We start from the raw sequence: 22105 nt of genomic DNA on the forward strand, positions 1-22105 counted from the left end.
CCCGCCCCGCCCACCCAACTTCATGCTTTCCAAAACATATTGCTTTTCTCTGAGACTGCTTTAGCATTTTTGTTTTTTGTTTTAAGAAAATCTGTAATACAATATTTTTGCTCCAGTAATATTGTACTTGAAGTGTAGAACCAACTATCAATTTACCTTCTCTGGCCCTATTTATAAGTTTCATTGTTTTTGTTTGCTAGGGTTAAAGCACATTTACAAAATGTAAGTGCGATTGTCAGCCTTAGAGAATTTAAGATAATAGTTATTTTCTTTATCTTATTTTTTTGTTTGTGTCATAGGAGTTACTCATTGGATTTCGCAGTTCTTTTAATTCTGAAAGACTTCAAATCTTCTAGAAGCCAAAATGGGTCACGGTAAACAGATTAGAATTTTACTTCTGAACGAAATGGAAAAGCTTGAAAAGACCCTCTTTAGACTTGAACAAGGTCAGTAGCCAGTTGTTTGATTAGCTGTCTTTAAAATTTTTTAATTCATTGTCATACTTGGTTTGTGCAGACTATTGTGTTCTAAAAATATCACTAATGAAAATTGATTTTATTTGAAAGTATTTTATATCAGGTTAGAATGGAGATAAAATAGTCCACTTTTCTTTGCATGTTAAATTCCACTTAAGTTGCATATATGATCGAAAGATTGACCATATTATTTCTATTAGCATTTATTATGAAAACTTGGTAAATTACTTCATATGTAATTTTAGGCATATCTATAGTTATACTTATTTATAGCCCTTACTCTTTTCCTTTACTGGAATTTTGAATTAGTAAATTAGAGCACAACAAAAAGTAAACTATTTATGTTTATCAAAAACCTCTCAAATGTGGAGATGATAAACCAAAATTTTTTTTTGCCAAATAAAAAGTGAATTAACTGATCAGATATGTTGAAATATATTTGAGCTGTGGTTCAAAGATCAAATTCTATTTTTATAAGACAAATAGATGCAGTTTTCTCTTAGACTTTTTAATTTTCCAACATCAAAAAATATTTCACATTCATGTTAATATGATTCATGAAGGAGAAGTTTTATGTATGAAATATAAAATGCCATCCCTTTTATTAGTATACTAAGTGGAGGTTGGTAGTAGTAAACATTTTGAAGGAAACTCTTACCCCTGCCCCAACCCCGATATCTCTAATTAAATCTTTGAAAAAATTTCAGCCATCAAATGTGTTACCTCCGTGGCAAATCTTCATCTGCTTCCAGCTTTAGCATTTAAGATCACTGAGTACTTACTCCATTTTTGGCTTTCCTAACTCCGCATTTTTCTGGTTTTGATTTTTGTCCTATGCTCTTGACTATTCCTCTCAACTTGGTGGTGTCTCTTGCTGTGCTCTCTTCCTTCCACATTTCAATAAATTGTGAGTGTCTGCTAGGAATCCTTTTTTATTTTTATGTTCTGCCCTCAAAGAATTATACATTCTTAGGGCTTCAGCTGTTGCCTCCATACTGATGATTTTTGTTGGGGAGAAGGGCCTTTAGCTCTGCTGGCTTCTTGGAAGCTGGCACTTCTATTGTTAAGAATAGGGAATTAGAATTTTCCTGGCTCTACTGCTAACAAATTGTTTGACTTTGGGCAAGTCGCATTAATTCTAAACATTAGTTTCTTTATTTGTGAAATGTAGGTATTTCCGCTCTTCTACCTGACTGGGCTTTGAGGCTCAAAATTAATATATGGCTGTTAATCCCTAAATAGATAGAAGGCATTGATAGATCACTATACCTATCTATCCTTGCCCTGAATTCTTGGCTTCATCCCATTATTATGCTATAGAATAGCCTTTTGGATATGCTTGAATCTAGCATGTCCACAACCATCTACTCCCCATTCTCAAACCTTTATTTCATAGCTTCCCTGTTTACTCTAGCAATGTCTCCATTTTCATGGTTTCCAAGGCTAAAAGCTTTGTACTCTTCTTTAATGATTTCTCCTCTTAACTGCAATCTCACGTTAAGCCCTAAAATTTCTTTCCAAAAATCTCTGCTTGTCTCCTTGTTCCTTCCATATGCCTGAATATGGATGCTAGAATAATCTTCTATGCCATCTCATCCCTTTTTATAAAGTCCAATTTAAACAGCTCTGCCTGTCTTCCACTCTGTAATGGAATCTACCTTCCCTAGCCAAGATTATATCTTTTTCTTTATTTTAATTTTTAAAAATTGTCAATTACAGTTGACATTCAATATTATATCAGTTTCAGGTATAAGCACAGTGGTTAGACATTTATATAACTTAAAAAATGATCCCCCAAATAGATCTGGTACCTACCTGGCACCATGTATAATCATTACAATATTATTGACTGTATTTCCTATGTACTTTACATCCCCATGATTATTTTGTAACAACATTTTATCTCATGGTTATTAGTGTCCTTATTAGTGTCCTTCATCTTTACAGTTAGTTCCCTGTCAGTTCCCTCCCCAGGGGCTTTTCTCATGCTCGTCCTTACACCTTCACTCCTGTCTGTCATATTCCATATTCCTCTATCTGTGTCAGATCCTTTTACTATCAGATCCTTTTACTGTGTGTTGCCTGCCTCTAAACTTGCAGCTAATATTCCACCTCCCCCATGAAGTCTTTCCTTAATTTCTTTGTTATCTGCTTCCTTTAATTTCCAATTACACAGTGGGCATAGAACAATTAAGTGCCGAACGATTTAGCAGTGTCTAAAAGCTTGTTAGTCTTACAGTGTCCAACTAGAGTTTAAGATCTAAGGATAGAGATAGTATTACAAACTTAGTGCACTGTACAACAGTTAATAAATCTTTGCTGATTGATTACTAAAATGACAGCTAAAGCTAGAAAAAAATTATAAATTCAGTGAAGCTATTTGAAGAGGGAACTATGAAGGGCTTATAAAATAAGAATGATGCTGTTTGTAACTCCAGTTATAAACCAGTAAATTCATCCAAATGATATAACTGGAAATATATCTTTTTTTTTGTACAGTAATGTGTTAATATTATTTTAGAAGGTAATTGTAATGTGAAAGATGAAGAGAAGGGACACTAGAAACAAGATATCGCTGAAAAGAGTATTTTAAAAACATGCCCGGTTAAAGAGAAGGGTTTAACTGCATCAGAGTTGAAAAAGAAGAGACAGAGTATGAGACATTTTAAAATTCACATCAGTTAGGTGTGAAAAAAAACTCCTGGCAATTTTTGGTTCTTTCATATTTAATTGGTCACCAAGCCCTTCTTCATTTTGCTTTCCTTTTCACTTTTCTCTAAGAAAGGATTCCTTCTCATTTTTAAGGCTAATATCTCTTTTAATTCAACAAGTACAAGACCAAATAATTATCTTTTCTAGCCAAATCATAGCCTTTCCCTGTATTTCCTATCTTATTTAGTGGCAGAATAATGAATAAAATCAGTATTCCCCACACCTGGAATTCTTCCATCTTTAAATTAGTTGGTCAAATTTCAGTTTTTACTTTTTTTTAAGAAAATATTTATAAAGATTTCTTGATTAGGAGCTCGAGTCTATGTAAATTGAGTGGCGGGAACAAGAAAGAAAGACAGTTTACAAAAATAGTTTAATCAGTCATCTTGCTAGTTGCCTACAGGAGGGATGCGGCTACTCCGAGTAAAGTATCCCAAGTGTTAGTATGAGGAATAGGATAGCCACACCATGTACTGCTGTAACCTAAACTAATTTTAGCACACTGTGTAATTAATCATGGAATCTGACATCCTCTAGGTATTCTCATGTTTCACTTGCTATATATAAGAATTTTAGTTTCAGGGATTTGAATTAGAGGTCTACAGAGTGGCTATGTACCCTTGAGAGTATGCACTGATCTATTGGGGTATAGAAAGAAATTAGGATTTATCTTTTCTTCTCCTCTCCTTCCCTCCCTTCCTCTCCCTATCTATATTTGTTTAAAAAAAATAATTAAATTTGCCAATACATAAATTGACATTGATACTGACGGTTTTGTATGTCAGATGAGTTATAAACAAAAAATAGAGTGGACGTTGTAAGGATTAAAAGATGGGATTAAAGGTCACACCATCACTAGTTTGCTTGCAATATGTTGCTATGAATTACACTTTTACCTAAGCAAGGTTGAATAAAGATACAACATATTATCTTAAATAGTAACTATACAAAACTTTGTATTATAAAGGCTATGTATTGTATAATTTATGGTAGAGTAACCATAAATAAATGCTTCTTTTACCTCAAGGTTGTCAAACTAAAAGATGAGTTAGAAAGTGTTTGAAATTGCTGTTTGAGATTTGTCCTTTTCAGAAATGACACGTAGTTTTCAATAGCATGATACTTAGAAAATATTTTCAGAAAAACTAAATACAATTTAACTCACAAGTAAACACAAGTGAGAAAGTTAACTGCTTTTTGATGGAAATTGATGCTAGAGAGAAGAGTTTAGCACATTTTTTTCTCATAAAGGTTTACATAGCAAATATTTTCAGCTTTGCAGGCCATGTACTTTCTGTTGCAGCTACTGTACCATGAAAGCAGCCTAGACAACATGTACATAAGTGACTGGATGTGGCTGTGTTCCAGTAATACTTTCCAGAAACAGGTAGTAGGCTGGATATAGTTTGCTGACGCTTGCTGTAGGAAGAGCATTTTGAATATTTATTTTTAGTAACACTTCCATCATATGATTTTACCTATATAAATGAATATCTGCCCACTTTTAAAAGTTGATGACAAAAATTTTTAATCTTTTTAAAATCTTCCAGATAAAGGGTTTCAGTTGGTTTTCATCTGTTTACTATATAAATATCAAACATCTCATAATTAGCATATAAAAACAATTGATGTATGTCAGAGATTTACTAGCACATTTCAACAAAAGTATTTACATAATTGGTGAATGGGATTGAAAAATTAATGTCATGGATTAGTAAACATAGCCAACAGGAACTTCTTCCATTTGGATTTGAGTATCTCCCTGTGGTATTTTTTTAAATCTGAGGCCATTAAACCACAGATCAAAAGAAACAGAACTTGGAGTCTAAATTATTTTATCACAAGTTGTTTAAAATTAATGAAATTTATTTAATCTCATTGCTTTCACTGACATATATCAATATCAGTATTTTTTGTGAAAGCTGAAAGATATTTCCATGCATTAATACATAAAATTAGTTATTTAAATTATTTATTTTATTTATATCTTACCCTTATTTTTGTGTTTTATAATTTACATAATCTATTAAATATCATACATGTATATTATATAAATAAATATTCCTATTTGGAGAATGCTTGTCATTTTTTTCTGAAGATAAACCACTAATTCAAATGCTATTTTAGAGATTTTGGATGTTTTAACCTTTGTACTATAGATTCTCTGAATCCTTGTGTAATTATAAAAACAATATTTGTATAAACGGAACAAGGACAGATTGTTTAAATAGACCAGACAGCTAATCTCTGATATTTGTACTTGTTCAAAATGACACCATTTCTTCTGTAATGAATTTAATCATTCTTACAGAGATGTAGATATTTATGATTCTCATGGTCACTAAGTAGTAAAACTTCCAGTTTTAATTCTTCAGAAAATTATTTCTCAATCTAGCTCTTCATAATTCTAGTTCTAATTTAAAAAGTGTTTCCCCAATTATAAAATTGTAGAAATGTATAAAAAGGTTTTTTTCTATGCTTTTTGCTTCAAAACAAAATTGAATTTATACTGTCTAAATAATTTTGAAAACTACTTATAGTGTTATGGTGTGTAAATGCCACCTCCCTGCTTACTGCGACGTTTCAGACATACTCTTTTCCAGAAAGGATTTCAAAAGATCTATGTAGATGCATAAAACATAACAAAACAGAATATGAAAGTAACCATGTTATTAAATATCTTTTGATAATACGATTTATAATGGCTTTATAATAGTCCAGCTCACAGAATACCATAATTTATTTACTCATTGTCAATCATTATTTACTTTATTATAATAAGTGAAGGTGTGATAAGCGTCCTTATATATAATCTATGTTTACATCACTGATTAATTCCTTAGAAAATATGTCTGTGTGAAGTTATTGGGTCAAAAAGATAAACCTTATTAGCACTCTTAATATGTATATGCCAAATTGCTTTATAGAAAAATGTGTGTATCTTACTATTTGGAAAATAAATTATTAGTGTCACTGTATAGTGTGAGAAGTAAAAGTGACTCTCAAGATTTTTGCAGAGTTACTTAATAAATCCATTTGGATTTTTTGTTTCTTGCTTGCTAAAGCCATTTACTATGAATAAATTTATAGCCATACTTTAGTCCAATCTAGTAATATTGTTAGCAGTATTTATCATTAGATTATAATTTTTTACATGAGTGCCTAGAACTTCCATATTGTACTATGCAAAAAGAGCATTCATATTTCTCTAGACAGTTATAGGTGTATTTAATTGGATTAGAGTATTTTGGGAGAGTGCAGCATTCTCTTGATGGCTTTTACTGAAATCTTTTATTCATAAAGAAAATCTTACCCAATGTTTAATATTGTGGTGTAGCATTTACCAGTTGTCAAATAGCGTTGTGAGAAATTACTTCTAAACAGCAATTTTAGACATGATTGAAACATATCTACATGTTCTCCTTTTCAAGAGGAGACCCAAGCTGATATTTTTTATGTATTAGTAAATAGTAGTTAATACTAATGTCTGTGATTCATACCCCCACAGCAAGGTTTTCTGTAGCCTCCCTGCTTGCTGGTTTGTAACATCTTCCTCTGACAGTGGAAATCTTGTCTCTCATCACCTTTGTTTTTGAAAGATATTTTCACCAGGTATAGAATTCTAGGCTGATAGTTTTAATCATTCAGTGCTTTTAAAGATGTTACTCAAAAAAAAAAAAAAAACCAAAAACTGTTGCTCCACTGTCTTCTTGCTTGCATTGTTTCTCATGGGAAATCTGTCATAATCCTTATCTTTGTTCCTCTGTACCTATGGTCTTTTTTTTTCCCTCTGCCTACTCGTAAGATATTCTCTTTGTCACTGCTTTTGAGCAATTTGACTTGGATGGTCCTTGCTGTAATTTTCTTCATATTTCTTGTTTGAGGGATTTGTTAAAGATCTGGATCTATAAATTTATTTTTTTCATCAAATTGGGGGATTTTTTTTTTTTTTTTACCCATTATGTCTTCAAATAATTTATGTACCCCTTATCTCTCCTCTCCTTTGAGGACTCTAATTACCTATCTATTAGGCCACTTGAATTGTCCCACAGGTCACTGATACTCTCAATTTTTTTAGACTTGTTTTTCTCTTTTTGTTTTATTTTGCATAGTTTTTAGTCCTACGTCTTGAAAATCGTTAATCTTTTTTTCTGCCATTTACCAGTCCAGTAATTCCATCCTATGTATTTTTCCTCTCAGACATGTAGTTTTCATCTCTAAAAGTTTGAGTTGGATCTTTTTTGTTTTTTTGTGTGTGTTTTTTATATTTCTCATGTTCTGATTTTTTTTGAACACATGGAATACAGTTGTAATAACAGATATGCTTTCTTATCTGCTAGTTCAACATCTGTGTCATTCCTGTGTCAGTTTTCATTGATTGATTATTCTCCTGGTTATGGGTTATGTTTTCCTAATTCTATATACGTATCCTAATTTGTGTTTGGATGCCAGACATTGTGAATTTTACCTCGTTGAGTGCTGGGTATTTTTGGATTTTTATAAATGTTCTTGGTCTTTGTTCTGGAATAAAATTGTTTCTTGGAAACACTTTAATCCTTTTGAGCTTTACTTTTATGATTTAAGCCAGTGTAGAACTATGCCCTGTCTAGGGTTCATTATTCCCAACTACTGAGGCAAGATCATTCTGAACTTTCTACCCAGTGCCTCATGAATTAAGAGCTTTTCCAGCCTACCTGGTGAGAACAAGCACTATTCCTGGTCTGTTATTTTTTTCAGACATGAACTGATCAGTATATTCTGCTGAATACTCAAGTGGAGACTCTCCACAGATCTCTGGAGCTCTCTGTCTCTCTGCAGCTTCCTCTGCCTCACTCACCACTCTTATCTGCAAATTCTGGCTGCGTTGGTCTCCACAGACTCTTAGCTTCATCTCTTCAGCATAGGAAGTGGTTGAGTTGTGCCTCGGTTCCTCTTCCCTATACCTCAACCTGGAAAATTTTTCAAGGTGGTAGGCAGGGGCAGTAGTAGTAGGCCTCACTGTGTTTATTTTCCATCTTTCAGGGATCACTGTCCTTTGTTGCCTAATGTCCAGGGTCTTGAAAAACATCATTTTATGTATTTTATCTGTTTTGTTGGTTTCTTTTAAATTTCAGGGAGGAGAGTAAATCCAATCCCTGTTATTCCATTTTTTTTCCAAAAGCAGGTCTCAGGTCCTTTACAACTTCTGTTTCTTCTCTGTAGACTGCCCTACCCCAGATCTCTGTTTGGTCAATTTCATCACTTCTTCTTTCTCTTTAGCAGTTTTTTATTAAATGCTGGGCATTGTGGATGTTCTGTTATATCTCTGGATTTTGTCATCTTGCTTTAAAGAAGTAATGAGTTTTATTTTAGAAACCACTTACATTATCTGTGGATCAGCTTAATCTTTTTGAGGCTGATTTTTAAGCTTTGATAAGATAGGTTTATAGCAGTTTTTACTCTAGAGCTACTTTACTACTTAAGGCGTTACTCTTTTGAACACAACAGTTGTTCAACAAGGTCTCTACTTTGGCTGCTTAAAAATTGTGGTGTCTCCTAGGCCTGAGTGAGCTCTGCGATTTGTTCAATTTATAGCTCATAGTAGTTGTTCTTGGCCCAGCTCATGGAGTTGAACCCTCCTCAAGTACAGCTTAATGCTGAGGCAGACTAAAGGTGACCCTAGGTAAACTTTCTGGAGCTCTTTCTTTGCATGATTCTCATCTCTACAATACTCTTCCCCTCTGATAACCATCATTCTGCTTTCTGTATCTATGAGTTTATTTGTTTGTTTGTTGCTTTTTGTTTTATATCTCAAGTGAAATCATGCATTCTTGTCCTTTTCTGTCTGACTTATTTCACTTAGCATGAGACTCTCAAGAGTCATGCATTGTTGCAAATGGCATTATTTCATCTTTTTATGGCTGAGCATTATTCCAATACTGAGTTAGTATTCCATTGTTATTCCCTATGTGCCACATTTTCTATATCCAAAACATCTATTTTTTAATGTGACAATTTAAGTCCTACAGTGAGTTTATTAAAATGTGCTTTTTATCCAGGGTTTGAACTACAGTTCCGATTAGGCCCAACTTTACAAGGAAAAACAGTTACTGTGCATACAAATTACCCATATCCTGGAGAAACATTTAATCGAGAAAAATTCCGTTCCCTGGAATGGGAAAATCCATCAGAAAGAGAAGATGATTCTGATAAATACTGTAAACTTAATCTCCAACAAGCGGGATCATTTCAGTATTACTTCCTTCGAGGGTAAGTAAGGTGTTCTGTATGTAAAAAAAAAAAAAAAAAAAACAACAGTTAATTCTATAGTTTGAACTTACCTAACTTGTAAAAAGTTACTGTATGAACCATGGCAGTACAATTTTTATAGGACTTTCTTGAGATGCGAATAGAATATGGTTCTTCAGTTTCCAGGCAGTGAATGTAAGGCTGTTTGCAGATACAAAGTATTATAATTTTTTTTTAAGTAACAGCTTAAATACTCTAGTCTTTTATGCAACCTGATTAGAAGATACTATTTACTTGAGTGCCTTTGAGATTTTAGCATACTTATTTTTTCCTTAAAGCAACAATTTAGATATTATATATATTGTGTTATGTTATTATGTAAAGATTGGAAAAGAATAAAATAAGGCTTTTCCACTAAGTTTTATTACACCTGTTTACATGGTTTTATGTGCTTAGAAATATTTTTTAAATGGAACAACTTACTTACAGTTAGAGATTCATACTATTAGATGAGGATTTTCCTATTATTAATTGAGAACTTTTGTTTTGTTTTGTTTTCCTTAGAAATGAGAAGAGTGGTGGGGGTTACATAGTTGTGGATCCTGTATTACGTGTTGGTACTGATAATCATGTGTTACCCTTAGACTGTGTTACTCTCCAGACATTTTTAGCTAAGTGTTTGGGACCCTTGGATGAATGGGAAAGCAGACTTAGGGTTGCAAAAGAATCAGGTAATGTCAGCTTTCTTTTCTTCTTTTAAAAAATAAATGTAATTATTGTCTGTGATACAGATTTCAAAGGCTTTGATTCTCCTTTTAATTTTGTTTTTCTATGTCTTAGCATATTTAATATAAATAGATGGAACCATTTGAAATTTCTGATACTTGAGCTTTTTTAACCTATAAAAATAACAAATTATATAGTTCAACTTAGATTAAGGAACTATGGTAAAATGAGATTATCATTGTTTCTAAGACTTTACTTCAACATGAAAATTAGTAGTAAACTATTAAAATATGTTGGAAAATGTATTATCATTATATATAATTTTAATTCAACACTGATTAACTGTCTTCCATGTGGAAGCCATGTATGGAAGGCTGCCATACATACCAAGCGCAAAATGAAACTTAAATTGTATTTTACTCTTCAGTAAAGGGTAAATTAATATTTGACATTCAAGCTGAATATAGTGTGAAGAAAGAAATGAGAAGTTCACTGACATAACTAAAACAGAATACAAGTACCGAGGAACATTAAAAGTAGGAGAAAGACATACTGATATTCTTGCCTAAGATATATTTTCTTTGTAAACTTTAACCCCTGATAGTAACTAGGCACTGTGTGATTTCTTCAAATACGTTATGTCATGATCTCTGTCTTGTACATGAGGACACTGATATCCTGAGAGATTTAAATAGACTTACTTGAAGTCAGTTGTGGTTCAGTTCGGATTTGAACCCAAGTCTTTGACTCCTTTTCTAGTAGCATAGTTGCCTTGCCGTTTAGAATTACTTAAGGACGTTATACTTTGCTTAGTGTTAGGTGGGTTTTTGTTTTTTACAGTGGTGTTTATTTTCTTGTATTGCAGGTTACAACATGATTCACTTTACCCCATTGCAGACTCTTGGCCAGTCTAGGTCATGCTACTCTCTTGCTGATCAGTTAGAATTAAATCCTGACTTTTCCAGACCTAATAAAAAGTGTACCTGGGATGATGTTGGACAGCTAGTGGAAAAATTGAAAAAGGAATGGAATATTCTTTGTATCACCGATGTTGTCTACAATCATACCGGTATGAGCTTTGCTAATTGCTATTAATTTTAATGAAAATATTGTATGCTAATTATCTCATTCTTTGCAGTTTTATATAGCATAGGTTTTGAAAACACAAATGATGCTTAGGTGTCCTTTCATTTTAAAATCACTTTATGTAATACCTTTTTTTTTTCTTTCAAAGAAAACATTGTTAGTTGAAGATATAATCACTATATAAGTATTTCATGTACCGATTATAAAAACAGGAAAGTGATCATAGAAGGGACGTAGTGATCACATATTTCAACTTACAGTATTAATACTTTTCACACCAACTAATGAATCCTATGTAACAGCAGCTCAGTACTGTAGCATATGTTTGAAAAAACAATAACTGTTATTTAAAGAGAATTATTGAAAAACTCATAGAAGTTAAATGTGAAAATTATATCTTTTATGTGTTAAAAGAGCTTATTAAAGTTAACCCGTTTGGGATTCCAAGATGCCTTACCAATATAGAATTCTATAAAATAAGTCAGAACTTCCCAGTTGGTGATTCCCTCACCTGTCAGAGCAGCCGGGCCTGCAGGAACCTCTGGCTGTGATCAGCTTTCAGTTTAACCCAGTGTACCTTGCAAATATCATCTTCTACATGTACTATAATGTAGAAAAGTGTGGAAACACTGATTTACAAATGTAGACAACAGGAATTCTGAGTGGTACAAACATTTAACAGAAAATCCCTGGTGTACCATAAAGTCATTTTCCAAGTAACCACAGGAACTGCGAAGATATTTAAAAGCTCAAAGATTTGGTTCATCAATATAGATAATAATCAAAGTTTGGCAAAACAAAAATGATTACATTCTAAAATTTGATGTTTCTGCATGCACCTAAGCATCAAAGTCCACAATGAAAACTTCTTAATATCCAAGAACTCAGTATTCTTCACTTGAAAAGGTGACATTATTGAAATTACTTTGACATCTATGATATTATTCACATCAAACCACATAGTGGCATTGTATGAGTTAGCATATGGCTTAGACATCTATAACAAAGAGACAGAAAAATATAGTAATTTAAGATTGAAGTTATATTTATTTCTTATAAAAGATTAGGTAGGCATTCCAAGGCTGGTATGGTAGCTCAGTGGTGATAGGGAACTTGGTTCTTTCTCGCACGTTGCTCTGTTGTCTCCAGCACTTTACTTCCAACTCTTAATCAAATAGGCCATTTCAGTTCCCAATATCACCTTCTATCCAGTGGAAATGAGGAAAGAGAAGTCATGCCTTTTAAGGACATGATCTGGTATGTGTATCACTTCTATTTACATTGCATCAGGTCAGATTTTGTCTCATCACATCTAACTATAAAGGAGGCTTAAAATGTAGTCTTTTGTTTGTCAGCTGTGTTTACAGCTGAACTTTGAGAGTTCTGTTACTAAAGGAACAAAGGGAGAATAAAATTTGGAGTCAGTAGCAATCTCTGTCAGAAACTGTTTCTGAAGTATTTGAGAGATTCTGTGCAACATAAAAGAAGTGAATTTTGCTTCAGCCTTACTTATAAAGTGTTGCATATCATCTTTTCTGAGAAACAGGTTTTCATTGCATAGTTACTGTTCAGGAGGAGTGGTACTCGTTTCTGAAGTATTTGAGAGATACTGGAGCCTGGGCCAGTATGTGAGATGTGGGTATGAAGAAGGCCATGTTCAAAGGAAGAGAAGTAGTAAGATGTAGCAAACCTCCCTCACAGGTTTAGGGGAGATGAGAGGGAGAAGACAAGGGGCAAAAGGGAAGGGAAAGTAAAAAAAAATAACTAAGATAACAAAACCTTTTGTAAATCAAGGAACGACTAATCAGTAATGGCAAATGTTGTAGAGGTTGAAATGGATGAAGATGAGAAAGTAACATGGTTACTTTCTTGATTAGGAGGCTTGGAGTAACTGCAGCAGAGTGCTTGACATAGCAGGTTGCAGTGGAAAAGGAATGAGGGTATGGGAAGAAAGTAGAAGCAGCAGATACAGGTTGGATTTTCAAGATTTTGTTCTTGATATTTGTTTGTATTCTTAGCTTTGAGGAAATTCAAGTGTATTTAAAGATCCAAAGGAAAAAAAAAAGCAAGAAGAAATGATTATGGAGGAAAAAAGGTGTAAATGACATTTTGAGTTCTTAAGATAAGAGATAGAACCTAGAGCTTAGATGGAACCACAGAAGGGCCCTTTCGCTCAGGAGACTGAAAGCAGGGGAAAGTAAATTGAGAGGGGACTATTCTCCTGCCCTAGAATCTAACAGCCTGACACTGAACAGCCTAAACCAGAGTTGAAGATACAGGCAACTTTTTGCTTTAACAAAAGGCCAGAGGACTTGAAGTCGGGGCACAGCCCAGTCTGCCTTATGGAAGGAGATGTTTTTCAGGCTTAGAAGGAGCATTCCAAAATATACTTGACTCAGGGACCATCGAAGCAGACTGAGGACACACCCTTCTTAACTCTCGCCACAATAGTAAACATGTTATTACGGTGCTATTAATAAATCAGCGTTATATCCTATCTACCATCAATTAAAAATTCCTACGACAGAAAAGAAAAATGTATGTTAAAATGGATGACAGAATACCACAATTAAAACTCTTTCACATGACAGTATCATAAAATATTGATGGGTAATATATAAGAAAATGAGTGGTAGATGTTGACATTTTATTTCACCTTTAAACTAAAGATAGATACTAACTTCAATTTATTACAAGATCATCCTTTATGTTTTTTTTAAGCTGCTAATAGTAAATGGATCCAGAAACATCCAGAAAGTGCATATAACCTTGTGAATTCTCCACACTTGAAACCTGCCTGGGTCTTAGACAGAGCACTTTGGCATTTATCCTGTGACGTTGCAGAAGGGAAATATAAAGAAAAAGGAGTGCCTGCTTTGATTGAAAATGACCATCAGATGAATGTCAGTATGTACAGAGGAGTACCACACTAAACAATAACAAAATTGCTAAATTATGAATTAAATATATGGTTAAAAATTATTTAGAATCTTTCTTTTAATATGCTAAATAGAATTCAGTAAAAAGATTTTAAATATACATATATGTTATATTAACTATTGAAATTTTTCAGTGCATTCGAAAAATAGTTTGGGAGGATATTTTTCCAAAGATTCAACTCTGGGAATTTTTCCAAGTAGACGTTTCCAAAGCAGTTGAGCAATTTAGAGGACTTCTTACACAAGGTAAAAGATATACACTAGAATATTCTTATCCATTTTAAGAAATTTAATATTACTCTTAAAGAGATAACTTCTTTTCTCTTGGTTAACACATTATTAAATTTTTTATTACTTGATATTTGTGTTGTTTTTGATACTATAAAACTCTGATTCTGGAATCTGATAGTCAGCAGAAACATCTGCAGGGTCCGCCATAATAATACATAATGTAGTTATTTCCCTTGGGGACTCTTTCTTCCTATTGGTTCCTTAGCACAATGCTCAGAATACAGTAGAGCTCAATATATATTTGTTAAATGTATGTGTGAGAGGTAAGTAGAGCAAATTGTTTCAACTGCAGAAAACTCAAAACAGGCTTTGAAACTGAGAGATGTAATAGTCTTCTGTTGGCTAATGTAAGAATCTTAACTGAGGTCGAGGAGCCTCCAGTTGATGGTGCCACCATTAAGACCACCTAAAACTGGTGAGACTGACCCAGAGATTAGGCAGTAACAAAAGATAAACAGATCACCAGTTAAGGACATAACTAACCTTAAGAAGTTGATCGTTGTGTTCCTCACAAAGCAAGATAGGAAAAACCATGCTAAAAGAGGAATTAGGGTTTTTAGCAGGCAAATTAAAAGGGAAAGATTGTGAAGAATGTATCTGCAGTTAGTGTATAACAATCTAATAGCAAGGATCTTTGCTGGCTCTTAAAATACTTATCTTCCTCATCCAGAGTAGGACCCAGAAATACAGCCTTTAAAGTCAATGCATATGACTTGAGGTCCAGGAAGTTCAGGGTCAGATTCACACTTCAGCTTACATGAATGTTTGATAACTTTCCTTTATGTTTCATTTTACTAAAGGGCTTCTATCTTCCCTTCCCTCTAATATTTATAAGCTATATTCTTTATGTGCAATAATGTATGCTCACAGTAAAGAAAAAGAGGCCTATGCAAAAACATAATAAATAAATAGACCGTGTGACTTCCTCTCTCCCAAAACCCATTCTTAGAGGAAACTGCAAATTAATAGTTTCTTGTTTCCCTTCAGACTCTTTTTGAAAGAAGTTCAAATTTCGTATACATTTTTACATAATTCTGTATATATAAATTACATATATAAGTTTTATGTTTATATCTATCTTATACACAAATAAGATTACAGCATATAGGTTGTTTAACAACTTGTTCTTTAGTTGTAAATATGATTTTATTACAGCTGCAAATTAATAGTTTCTTGTTTCTCTTCAGCCTCTTTTTGAAAGAAGTTCAAATTTCGTATATATTTTTACATAATTCTGTATATATAAATTATATATATAAGTTTTATGTTTATATCTATCTTATACACAAATAAGATTACAGCATATAGGTTGTTTAACAACTTGTTCTTTAGTTGTAAATATGATTTTATTACAGCTGTTTCTTTTAATCTCTAGATAGCAATACAGTTTTAAAGTACTTGAATTTTTTTAGCCTTTTTGATGGATTATTTCCAGTTTTTTCATGGTTTGTTCATTCAGTCAATACATGTTTGTTGAACTACCCACTATGTGCTAAATACTCTTCTAGACATGGGTATTCAGTGGTGAACATATCAAGCCCCTGCCCTAGTGGAAGTTATATTCTTATAAGCAGTACTACAGAAAGTATATTCTTGTCCATGTTATTTTTACTTGCTTATGTGAGTCAGTCTACAGAATAAATTGTTGTATATAGGATTACTAGGTCAAAAGGTATACAGATTTAATGACAGATTTACATATTGTCAAATTGCTTTTTAACATAAATCTATCAGTTTACATTATCACTAACTATATCCTCACCAATATTAGATACCATTAATCTTTCTAATCTTTGTCAATTAGGCAAAATATTCCTCATTTTAATTTACATTTCGTCACATATTAGTGAAATATCTATTCACATGTTAGCTGTTGATAGTTCTTTTATTAATGGCCTATTAATGTTATTTCTCTATTTTTCTATTGGGTTGTGTTTTTTTGATAATTGACTTATTATTATTGGTGATTCCTTATTATACTGGCCTCAAATATATCTTCCTAGTATGCTATGGATCTTTTAACTCTTGTTCATGGTGGTATTTTTTTTTCAATGTCGTCAAATTTTTCAGTTTTTTATGGCTTTTGATTTTTCATCATGCTTAGAAAAGACCTTTCATCAACACTTTTTTAAAATAATTTTTATTTTTCAATTATAGTCAGCATACAATATTATATTAGTTTCATGTGTATAACATAGTGATTAGACATCTGTATATCTCACAAAGTGATCATCCCAATAAATCTAGTACCCAACTGACACCGTACATAGTTATTATAATATTATTGACTGTCTTCCTTATGCTATCTATCCCTTATACCTCCGTAACTATTTTGTAACTACCTGTTTGTACTTCTTAATTCCTTCTGCCTGTTTCACTTATCTCCCAAACTTCCTCCCACCTGTAACCCTCAAAATGTTCTCTATATGACTTTGTTTCTGGTTTTTGTTGTTGTTGTCATTTATTTTGTTCTTTAGATTCCACATGTATGTGAAATCATATGGCATTTGTCTTCCTCTGTCTTACTTCACTCAGCACAATACCCTCTAGGTCCATTATGAAATATCTTTTTCCACTCTTTTGCTTTTAGTCTCTGTGTGTCTTTTAATATGAAGTGAGTTTCATGTAGGCAGAATATGTAAGGGTCTTGTTTTCTTATCCATTTAGCCACCCTATCTTTTGATTAGCACATTTAATTTTTTCATTTAAATTATTTGTTGATAGATATGTAGTTATTGCCATTCTTTATGTTTTTGATATATATTTTTTTTCTCCCTCTTAAAGAAGTCCCTCCAACATTTCCTGCAATACTGGCTTGGTGGTAATGAACTCCTTTAGCTTTTTTGAAGCTCTTTATCTGTCCTTTGACTCTAAATGATAACTTTGATGGGTAGAATAATCTTGGTTGTAGGTCCTGGTTTTTCATCAGTTTCAAAATTTTGTGCCAAGCTCTCTGGCCTGCAAAGTTTCTGTTGAAAAATCAGCTGACAGTCTTATAGGTGCTCCCTTGTAGGTAACTAATTGCTTTTCTCTTGCTGCTTTTAAGATTCTCTCTTTGTGTTTATCCTTCGGCATTTTAATAATGATGTGTCTCAGTGCGGGCTTGTTTGGATTCATCTTGTTTGGATTCATCTTGTTTGGGACTTTGCGCTTCTTGGGCTTGTATGTCTGTTTCCTTCACCAGGTTATAGAAGTTTTGGTCATTATTTCTTGGCATAGGTTTTCAATTCTTTTCTCTGTCTTCTCTTTCTTGCACCCCTGTGATGCAAATGTTGTTGCACTCGATGTTGTCCCATAGACCCCTTAAGCTGTCCTCATTTTTTGGATTATTTTTTCTTGTTGCTGTTCTAATTGGGTGTCCTATGCTACCCCTATGCATCCTCTAAATTATTGATTGAATCCTCTGCTTCATCCAATCTGTTGTACTCTTCATCTTATATATTGTATTTTTTGTTTCTGACTGGTTCCCTTTTGTGTTTTCCATCTCCATTTTTATGTTTTCTACCTCTCCGTTAAAGTTCTTACTGAGTTCATCTACTCTTCCCCCTAAGTTCATTGAGCATCCTTATAACCAGTGTTTTGAACTCTGCATCTTTTAGATTGCTTGTCTCCACTTTGTTTAGTTCTTTTTCTGGAGCTTTGTTCTGTTCTTTCATGTGGGACATTTTTCTTCATGTTCCCATTTTGGCTGCCTCCCTGTGTTTGTTTTTATGTATTAGGTGGGGCTGCTATGTCTCCTGCTCTTAGTAGAGTGGCATTATGTAGTAGGTGTCCTGTGGGTCCTAGTGGCACAGTCTTCCCTGGTCACTTGAGCGAAGTGCTCAGGGTGTGTCTCTCGTATGAGTTGTATGTGCCCTCCTGATGTAGTTGAAACTTGGTTGCTGTTTGCACTTCGATGGGAAGGAATGACCCTTGGGTTGGTTGGTTGTGAGCATTGGCTGGTAAGGAGTTGACCCTGTGGAGCTGGATTTACTTTGGCAGGACTCTGATGCCTGCCCAATCTGCCCTTCTGGTGTGTCCTCCTCAGATGCAGCCCTTGGTGGTGCTCTAGCTCCGTTGCCAGTAGAAGCAGGCCACTGGGTACCAGCTTAAGGGCCTCCTAGGAGGTACCCAGCTGCAGGCCAAGTTTAGCTACAGAGTCACCAAACAATCTGCAGATGGCCGCCACCCATGCCGGGCTTATAGGTGCCTTGAGAGGCCAAGTCAGAAGCTAAGACCAGCTGCCACTAGAGCCAGGGTTGGTACTGCTTAGCAAGAGGTATGGGGCACGCTGAGGCCAAATGCTGCTTCTTTGGGTTTTATAAGCTTTTGAGAGATTTTAAGAAAGTCTGCATCATGAGCCGAGCCAGGCCATTTGTATCAAATAAACCCCTGGAGGCAGCTTGGGAACGCCCCACAAGTTGAGAGAGGCAGAGTCTCAGGGGATCTCTTGGGCAAAGCGACCTGTGTTATCCAGGTTGTTTGAGACTCAGGTATGGCAGCTTCCTGCATCCGCAGGCTGGGAGAGGGCAGGACTCAACTAAAGAACAGTGGATACAACCAGCACTTCTGTCCAGGAGAAAGCTGCCCCTCCAGCCCTCACCCTGAAGCCCAACAACTCAGTGTCTCCCTGTATGTCCCTGGTGTTCCTCGAGCAGCTATCCTAGTGCTGGAGCTCAGAGCAAGTGAGCCCTTCAGCAAGTTATTCCAGGCACCTGCCCTTTAAAAGGAACACCTGCAGCACCATGGCCTTCCGTCTCACTCAGCCACAAGCTCCGCTGGTTTTTCACAGCAGAGGTTGTGGGAACTTCTCTTCCCAGCACTGGAACCCTGGACTGGGGAGCCCGATGTGGGAGAGAGGGCTCTGCAACCAAGATAACCCTCCCGATTCTTGACTGCCACAGGCCATTGAGGGACTGGCTGTTTCACATCTCTGCCCCTCCTACCAGCCTCTTCTTATGTCCCTAGTTGTAGGACTTCTGTTCAGCGAGACATCAGGCGACTCCCAGTTATAGTTGCTCTTAGTTTCTTTTTAATTGTGGTTGGTTGCTAGAGGAGACGTACACAGCATCTAGCTTCTATGCATCTTGGCCAGTCTCCTCTATGTTTTCTAATATTTTTATATTTTATATTTAAATATTTAATTTACCTAGGATTTCTTTTTGTATGTAATATAAAGAAAGTACTTATTTCTATTAAAAAATGATGTTGATTTGATAATCCATTTTTTATACTGATGTGGAGTACCATAATACTTCATAATGTATAGTCATATACTAAATATACATGGGTCTGTTATCTGTGCTATTCCAGTGATCTGTCTGTCTTTATTCTACCAATACTGGACACTTTTATAATTTACACTGATTATGTAAATCATTTTTAGCAATTTTCGTATATTTACTCTTCCAGATGAACCTCAGAAACTAGATTTTAAGAATCTGTATTTTATCTTGTTTATGCTTTTATAAGCCATTTTGAAATCTTTTTATAATAAGCCAGATATTAGTTAATATAAAATCAAGCCCAGTGGAAGTACTGAAGTTGAACTGAACGGGAATCCCTGTGTTCTCTTCTTCTCTCTCCCTCCCTCCCTTTCTCTCTTTCTCTCTCCCGCTCTCTCCCTCCTTCCTCCCTTCCTCCCTGTGTGTGTGTGTGTGTGAGAGTTGGTGAGAGGTAGGAAGGATGCTTGTGAAATAAACGTTTGTTTTTTTAATGAAAAAATTGTAAACTAAAAATTTGGAATCAGTAACAATTATAATCTCCTTGTGGATATTTGCATTTAAGATACCGTCTTTTCTTTATTTCAGGAAATAGGAAAATAACCAAGCCTGATCCAAAAGAACACCTTAAGATAATTCAGGATCCTGAATACAGGAGGCTTGGCTGTACTGTAGATATGAACATTGCACTAGCGACTTTCATACCAAATGAGTATGTTATGTTTTTTTCTGTGAAATAAAAAATAATATTAATTATAAACCTTTATGGATAGTATTATTTTCATACTATTTATTAAAAGTTTGACTAGAATATGAAATAAAGTAATTCACCATAATTCTACTGTCAAGAGCTTGACATTTTCCCCTTTTTTCTGTGTACTGATCCATGATGTTATATGCATACGTGAAAATTTTTACCATTGAAAAATGTCTTCAGCTATAATTAAGATCCTGATGAATATATTTAAAGAATTTATAACCCTTGTTAGAAAATTTTTAAATGTGGAATTTGTAAAACCATTATATTATAAGTTCGTATTGCTCTGTCTGCTCCAGCAGTGGGCCAGCCGCAATTGATGAATGCTGTAATTGGTTCCAAAAGAGAATTGAGGAATTAAATTCAGAGAAACATCAACTCATAAACTGTCATCAGGAACAGGTTTTACCAACTTTTCAAATGCTGTTTTTCTTTGAGTCTTGCTACCATTTGTTATTTTTGTTATTATTGATGTGACATTGTTTTCTAGGCAGTTAATTGCCTTTTGGGAAATGTGTTTTATGAACGACTGGCTGGCCACGGACCTAAACTAGGACCTGTCACTAGAAGACATCCTTTAGTTACCAGGTATTCCATGTTTATTTTCTTCTCATTAAAGGTTAAAAATTGAAAATTGTATTTAACTTTTCAAATTAACCTAAATGTTTCCTTTAATGTGTGATTTCCGGTACATTTCTTAAATTGAAATAGTTTTAATTTGGTAACTAGGATTAATATTAATTAATTTAATTTTGTTAGGCAAATCTTTAGTTAGAGAACCAATTTATAATTATTTACATTAGTGTTTCTGCACAAACAAGATTAGTATACTTACTAATAATTTCAGTATTAATCAAATTGAGCAAGTATTTAGCTCCTTTTAAGTAATGTGCAGCATGGATTAGACAGCTAAAGTGTAGTAAAAGTAACATCAATACCTCAATGATTTTTTTTAGAAATTTTATGAGAGTTTTAGTTATTTAAAATGTTGACCGGATATGCTATAATGCTAATTCTCCATTCCTCAAATCCTACTAGATTTACTCAGAAAGTCTACTGAAGATTTTTGACCTATGAAAATCTTCACAAATATAGTGGATAATTTGGTGACAGGCAGAGGGGAGGAAGGTTGGGGGTCTAGGAGAATGGAGTGAAGGGTTAAAAAAGTACACATTAGTAGTTGATAGTTGGTCATGGGGATGGGGATCACGGCAAAGGAAATGCAGTTAGCATTAATATGATGGCTAGGTGGAGGGCCAGGGGAGTGAGGGAGCAATTGGGGGGATTGTTTTCTGAACTATAAGGCTGTCTAACCAAGGTACTGTATACTTGAAACTAATTTAAATAAATAATTTTTTTTAAAATAAAGAAAAAAATCTTCATAGGTCAAACTGTTGGTGTCAAACTAATCTTTTTTATTCTGTTGATTAGGGAGGAATTTTTAATTTTAATGGTGCTGATTCAGATTCTTTCCAAAGAGCTTCTCTGTATGGATTTAATATTTAATTTAATCTTCATAGGTATTTTACTTTCCCATTTGAGGAAATGACCCTCTCCACAGAAGAATCTATGATTCATCTCCCAAATAAAGCTTGTTTTCTGATGGCACATAATGGATGGGTAATGGGAGATGATCCCCTTCGAAACTTTGCTGAACCAGGTATGTCATTTTGATTAGCTTCTCTATGG

At 34.1% G+C, this 22105-nt stretch overlaps 1 protein-coding gene across 3 annotated transcripts in view; it reads left to right on the forward strand.

Moving 5' to 3' along the window:
- The window catches only part of AGL (amylo-alpha-1, 6-glucosidase, 4-alpha-glucanotransferase), a 60299-nt gene that overhangs the window by 644 nt on the left and 37550 nt on the right, over window positions 1–22105 (forward strand). For 2 of the 3 annotated variants that reach the window (XM_006919556.3, XM_015595496.2), the window contains exons 2-11: window positions 300–446; window positions 9227–9437; window positions 9981–10147; window positions 11008–11211; window positions 13950–14131; window positions 14302–14413; window positions 20248–20371; window positions 20716–20818; window positions 20907–21004; window positions 21937–22076. In XM_006919556.3, the coding sequence (XP_006919618.1) occupies window positions 365–446; window positions 9227–9437; window positions 9981–10147; window positions 11008–11211; window positions 13950–14131; window positions 14302–14413; window positions 20248–20371; window positions 20716–20818; window positions 20907–21004; window positions 21937–22076 (1423 nt within the window). In that variant the 5' untranslated portion in view covers window positions 300–364. The remainder of the gene's footprint in view (window positions 1–299; window positions 447–9226; window positions 9438–9980; window positions 10148–11007; window positions 11212–13949; window positions 14132–14301; window positions 14414–20247; window positions 20372–20715; window positions 20819–20906; window positions 21005–21936; window positions 22077–22105) is intronic. The other variant, XM_015595495.2, reaches the window with a different exon arrangement.

Source organism: Pteropus alecto, unplaced genomic scaffold, assembly GCF_000325575.1.
Source record: "Pteropus alecto unplaced genomic scaffold, ASM32557v1 scaffold106, whole genome shotgun sequence".
In the NCBI taxonomy this organism is placed as follows: Eukaryota; Metazoa; Chordata; class Mammalia; order Chiroptera; family Pteropodidae; genus Pteropus; species Pteropus alecto.